Raw genomic sequence first — 6,947 nt, forward strand, 5'->3', positions numbered from 1 at the left:
GCAGGAAGGGACAGAAGAGAGGAGGCTATATTTACAAGATGAAGGGTGGGACACAGCCAGTTGAATAAGACCTTACATGTGAAATGAAAGCATCCAACAGGAAGATGTGAGTATTGGCAGGAAACAGAGACAGTGGTGCTTGTACTGATACAGTGTGGACATTGTTGGAGGGAAAGACAGAGGCTGAGATCTAGTATGAGGGAGAAGAGGATACAGGAAATTAGTTTAAAGAATATATGGAGTAGAACGTCATTAGATATAGTCGCAAATATTTTATCTTTTTTTTAAGAGCACCGATGCTGGCAGGTAGGATTTAGTTGCTGCCTGTCTCTGGGCCACACTCCAGTACAGTAGGTGGCGGTAATGCACCATAACGTTGGATGCCAACCTCTGATAAACCCCACGGAAGAAGAAGGAGGAGGAACGCTGCTTCGTGATTTCCACGCATACCTCGGAGCGTCGGTATCAAATGTAACACCACTATTTTATAACTTAGACTAAGTTTTACTTGACTTGGGAAGTTGTGAATTTCATACGAGACTGGTTTGTTTCTCGAGGGAGAGTGACTGCTACACAGATTTATTTGATAAATATCTGCTCTTCATATCTATTTCTGTAATAGTTTCGCAGCAGAACTGCAGCCCAGAGTTTCAGGTTCAGAAGTTGAACGTGCGGTGCTGATTTCGGAGAACAGGTTTCTGATCCAAACAGTCATGTAAGTTTTGTTACAGCTTTAACTTGAACGTTGATCTGCGCTGTCCAAGTCTGAGTTCATGTAATTTCAAAGTTTGCTTAAAAATGTGTTAATATGTAATTCAGATTGTGAAGACTATAACATCTCTACTGTGGGGAGGCTAATCTACATTCCCCCCTATTTAAATACAAACTGCGTGGACAAAACATTAGGAACACCTGCTCTTTCCATGACCAGGTGAATCCAGGTGAAAGCTATGATCCCTTATTGATGTCACTTGTTAAATGCACTTCAATCAGTGAAGATGAAGGGGAGGAGACAGGTTAAAGAAGGATTTTTAAGCTTTGAGACATGGATTGTGTGCCATTATTAAGGGTGAATGGCCAAGACAATAGTCTGAATGACTAAAACCAGGTAGAAATTGTGTAGAAATGATTAAACTTTTTTTTTTATTTTTTATTTAATCTCTTTACTATTTTTCTTCAGTCAGTATTTTCAACAGTTATTAGCAGCACTATTTAGCAGATGTGGTAGATTTTTGTGTTCTCAAACCAGTGAATTTAACATTGAAGTTTATGGGCAAAACTGAATTATTGACAATGGGGAAAAGGTGGGATTGCTGTTCCCTTGTCATGTAATTGGTACATTTACTATCAATCTAACTTTCCACATTGCATTTTGGGTCCGAGGCAAAACCAGTTGAGAACCACTGTATTAGACCCGATACTGGACTACAGGAGCTTAACGATACTCCTTATCGTCCAAGGACCTTAGCTAGTTAACCTTATATATGTTCTGTTTAAAAGCCAAGCCGAAACAGCCAAATGCTACATCCGAAACGCTACAGTTCTAGAAGCAAAAAAAATCACTTTTTACTTTCTTATCGCGTCAAAATAATTTCACAAATGCAAAATACACCGGTTTTAGTACTGTTGGAGACAAGTATTTTTCTGTGACATCATCTTCTGTTTACGCAGGTATTAGGAGATGCAGGTAGCTAGTTGGCATCGGTAGTCCACTCTGTCTTCCATAAACACACTTTTATATGGAGATATGGCCATGTTGGAACCCTAACCATATTTAACCTTTATTTAACTCGGGCAAGTCAGTTAAGAACAAATTCTTATTTTCAATGACGGCCTACCAGGGAACAGTGGGTTAACTGCCCTGTTCAGGGGAACAGTGGGTTAACTGCCCTGTTCAGGGGAACAGTGGGTTAACTGCCCTGTTCAGGGGAACAGTGGGTTAACTGCCCTGTTCAGGGGAACAGTGGGTTAACTGCCCTGTTCAGGGGAACAGTGGGTTAACTGCCCTGTTCAGGGGAACAGTGGGTTAACTGCCCTGTTCAGGGGAACAGTGGGTTAACTGCCCTGTTCAGGGGAACAGTGGGTTAACTGCCCTGTTCAGGGGAACAGTGGGTTAACTGCCCTGTTCAGGGGAACAGTGGGTTAACTGCCCTGTTCAGGGGAACAGTGGGTTAACTGCCCTGTTCAGGGGAACAGTGGGTTAACTGCCCTGTTCAGGGGAACAGTGGGTTAACTGCCCTGTTCAGGGGAACAGTGGGTTAACTGCCCTGTTCAGGGGAACAGTGGGTTAACTGCCCTGTTCAGGGGAACAGTGGGTTAACTGCCCTGTTCAGGGGAACAGTGGGTTAACTGCCCTGTTCAGGGGCAGAACAACAGATTTTAACCTTGTCGCCTCAGGTATTTTATCTAGCAACCTTTCGGTTACTAGCCCAATGCTCTAACCACTAGGCTACGCTGCCGCCCCATATAAAGGTGGGTATCAATTTATCCTTGTTTATATATATATATATATATATTTATTATTATTATTATTATTATTATTATTATTATATTTTTTTAAATGAAAGATGAGGTCCTTATGATTCCAAAACCGTACCGTAAGCGATGCATGTTAATGTTCCGACCTCGCGGCTCTGAACAAAAACGCCCCGGTGCAGAAGACGCCTTCGTTGTGAATGACTCGTGTAATATAATGGAACTGAGAGCCATGACCAAGGGCTAGGTATATACTAGTCTATTCACAAAGCTGTTTTCTGTTAGATAACATTTCATTTTGGGAGATTGTAAAATATAACCTTTTAAATTCAAGACATGAAAAACCATATTGTTTCAGTTGATAATAAATATGTTGAGTTACTTTTCACTCAACTTGTTTCTTTAACTTTCTAGCAAGTCAAGCTAGTTTACAGAGCAGCTAGCTAAAAGCTAAGCAACACTGTAGCAAAAACACCTCAACCTAATAATTATAATAAACACGTTTCATTGCCATTACAAGAAACTAAATAAGGAGGCAAAAGTTCTGAAGTATAATTGGCTTAACAGCTAATGTGTATTATCTATTAAAGGGGTAATTTGGTATTTTGGCCATGAAGCCCTTTATCTACTTCCCCCAGAGTCAGATGAACTCGGATACTATGTCTCGCGAAACTTCCTCTAACTTCCTTTATAAACAGAGACGTAAAAAAATGGGCTCCACAAGTTCATCTGACTCTGGGTCAGTAGATAAAGGACCTCATTGCCAAACTCCCGACGTATCCATTTAACATACTATTAAAATAGTACTCACTTATAGGAGTTATTGGTCAAAAGTTGCTAGCTATCGTGTAAAACTCATTGTCTAAAAACACATTTAGAATTTTCTTCTGTGGTTTTGGTAACTTTCTGTTCTTTTGATGGACTCTGGCCGGACTGAAGAAGACAGGGCTTTCATCAACTGGATCTGCTCACCTCCTGCGTTCTCTCTCGTCCTCCTTTCATCAACTGGATCTGCTCACCTCCTGCTTTCTCTCTCGTCCTCCTTTCATCAACTGGATCTGCTCACCTCCTGCGTTCTCTCTCGTCCTCCTTTCATCAACTGGATCTGCTCACCTCCTGCGTTCTCTCTCGTCCTCCTTTCATCAACTGGATCTGCTCACCTCCTGCGTTCTCTCTCGTCCTCCTTTCATCAACTGGATCTTCTCACCTCCTGCGTTCTCTCTCTCGTCCTCCTTTCATCAACTGGATCTGCTCACCTCCTGCGTTCTCTCTCGTCCTCCTTTCATCAACTGGATCTGCTCACCTCCTGCGTTCTCTCTCGTCCTCCTTTCATCAACTGGATCTGCTCACCTCCTGCGTTCTCTCTCTCGTCCTCCTTTCATCAACTGGATCTGCTCACCTCCTGCGTTCTCTCTCTCGTCCTCCTTTCATCAACTGGATCTGCTCACCTCCTGCGTTCTCTCTCGTCCTCCTTTCATCAACTGGATCTGCTCACCTCCTGCGTTCTCTCTCGTCCTCCTTTCATCAACTGGATCTGCTCACCTCCTGCGTTCTCTCTCGTCCTCCTTTCATCAACTGGATCTGCTCACCTCCTGCGTTCTCTCTCGTCCTCGTTTCATCAACTGGATCTGCTCACCTCCTGCGTTCTCTCTCTCGTCCTCCTTTCATCAAATGGATCTGCTCACCTCCTGCGTTCTCTCTCGTCCTCCTTTCATCAACTGGATCTGCTCACCTCCTGCGTTCTCTCTCGTCCTCCTTTTGAAAAAGGTCGAAGTTGGAGAGTCGGAGAAGAGAGTGAACATCGATGGAAATGAGACGGTCCTTCTCCATTAGAGCGTCATTAGGTTTAATGACGTTTACAGGGTGCATCCCACAATGCATTACGTTTACAGGGGTGCATCCCACAATGCATTACGTTTACAGGGGTGCATCCCACAATGCATTACGTTTACAGGGGTGCATCCCACAATGCATTACGTTTACAGGGGTGCATCCCACAATGCATTACGTTTACAGGGGTGCATCCCACAATGCATTACGTTTACGGGGGTGACAATGCATTACGTTTACGGGGGTGACAATGCATTACGTTTACAGGGGTGCATCCCACAATGCATTACGTTTACAGGGGTGCATCCCACAATGCATTACGTTTACAGGGGTGCATCCCACAATGCATTACGTTTACAGGGGTGCATCCCACAATGCATTACGTTTACAGGGGTGCATCCCACAATGCATTACGTTTACAGGGGTGCATCCCACAATGCATTACGTTTACAGGGGTGCATCCCACAATGCATTACGTTTACAGGGGTGCATCCCACAATGCATTACGTTTACAGGGGTGCATCCCACAATGCATTACGTTTACAGGGGTGCATCCCACAATGCATTACGTTTACAGGGGTGCATCCCACAATGCATTACGTTTACGGGGTGACAATGCATTACGTTTACAGGGGTGCATCCCACAATGCATTACGTTTACAGGGTGCATCCCACAATGCATTACGTTTACAGGGGTGCATCCCACAATGCATTACGTTTACAGGGGTGCATCCCACAATGCATTACGTTTACAGGGGTGCATCCCACAATGCATTACGTTTACGGGGGTGCATCCCACAATGCATTACGTTTACGGGGTGCATCCCACAATGCATTACGTTTACGGGGTGACAATGCATTACGTTTACAGGGGTGCATCCCACAATGCATTACGTTTACAGGGGTGCATCCCACAATGCATTACGTTTACAGGGGTGCATCCCACAATGCATTACGTTTACAGGGGTGCATCCCACAATGCATTACGTTTACAGGGGTGCATCCCACAATGCATTACGTTTACAGGGGTGCATCCCACAATGCATTACGTTTACAGGGGTGCATCCCACAATGCATTACGTTTACAGGGGTGCATCCCACAATGCATTACGTTTACGGGGGTGCATCCCACAATGCATTACGTTTACGGGGGTGCATCCCACAATGCATTACGTTTACGGGGGTGACAATGCATTACGTTTACGGGTGCATCCCACAATGCATTACGTTTACAGGGGTGCATCCCACAATGCATTACGTTTACAGGGGTGCATCCCACAATGCATTACGTTTACAGGGGTGCATCCCACAATGCATTACGTTTACAGGGGTGCATCCCACAATGCATTACGTTTACGGGGGTGCATCCCACAATGCATTACGTTTACGGGGGTGACAATGCATTACGTTTACAGGGGTGCATCCCACAATGCATTACGTTTACAGGGGTGCATCCCACAATGCATTACGTTTACAGGGGTGCATCCCACAATGCATTACGTTTACAGGGGTGCATCCCACAATGCATGACGTTTACAGGGGTGCATCCCACAATGCATTACGTTTACAGGGGTGCATCCCACAATGCATTACGTTTACAGGGGTGCATCCCACAATGCATTACGTTTACAGGGGTGCATCCCACAATGCATTACGTTTACAGGGGTGCATCCCACAATGCATTACGTTTACAGGGGTGCATCCCACAATGCATTACGTTTACAGGGGTGCATCCCACAATGCATTACGTTTACAGGGGTGCATCCCACAATGCATTACGTTTACAGGGGTGCATCCCACAATGCATTACGTTTACGGGGTGCATCCCACAATGCATTACGTTTACGGGGGTGCATCCCACAATGCATTACGTTTACGGGGGTGCATCCCACAATGCATTACGTTTACGGGGGTGACAATGCATTACGTTTACAGGGGTGCATCCCACAATGCATTACGTTTACAGGGGTGCATCCCACAATGCATTACGTTTACGGGGGTGACAATGCATTACGTTTACAGGGGTGCATCCCCCAATGCATTACGTTTACGGGGGTGCATCCCCCAATGCATTACGTTTACGGGGGTGCATCCCACAATGCATTACGTTTACAGGGGTGCATCCCACAATGCATTGCGTTTACGGGGAGGACCGGGGGTCCAGAGAAATTGCGTTAAGCCAGTGACAACCGGGAGAAACTTTGCTGAACTATTCACAGTAATATTTACAAACAATTATTTGTTGCTTATATGAACATTCCAGATGTTTCCAAAACGGTGTCATGTGTTGCGTATCTGTGTTTAGACAGAGCTTGGGCATTAACAAGAGCGTTGGGATTGTAGTTCACAAGGGAGAAGCAGTGGAAAAAGTACCCAATTTATCACACTGGAGTGAAAGGAAAATGACTCCAGTGAAGTAACACAGTAAAATACTACTTAAGTAAAAGTCTAAAAGTATCTGTTTTTTTAATATACTTACGTATCAAAAGTAAAGTATAAATCATTTCGAAAGTTTTATTTTTTTTTACATTTATTTTTTATGGATAGCCTGGGGCATGCTCCAACACTCACACTGTTTAGTGAGTCCTCCAGATCAGAGGCAGTAGGGACGACCAGGGATGTTCTCTGTTTAGTGAGTCCTC

The 6,947-nt window shown here is 44.5% G+C and overlaps 1 protein-coding gene across 2 annotated transcripts in view; it reads left to right on the forward strand.

The window, feature by feature from the left end:
* The first annotated feature begins 211 nt into the window (after positions 1-211).
* Positions 212-6,947, forward strand: part of them6 (thioesterase superfamily member 6) — an 18,823-nt gene continuing 12,087 nt past the window's right edge. The window contains exons 1-2 of one of the 2 annotated variants that reach the window (XM_014187475.2): positions 212-471; positions 623-715. In XM_014187475.2, the coding sequence (XP_014042950.2) occupies positions 714-715 (2 nt within the window). In that variant the 5' untranslated portion in view covers positions 212-471; positions 623-713. 2 annotated transcript variants of the gene reach the window in all.

This window comes from Salmo salar, chromosome ssa03 (assembly GCF_905237065.1).
Source record: "Salmo salar chromosome ssa03, Ssal_v3.1, whole genome shotgun sequence".
Classification (NCBI taxonomy): domain Eukaryota; kingdom Metazoa; phylum Chordata; class Actinopteri; order Salmoniformes; family Salmonidae; genus Salmo; species Salmo salar.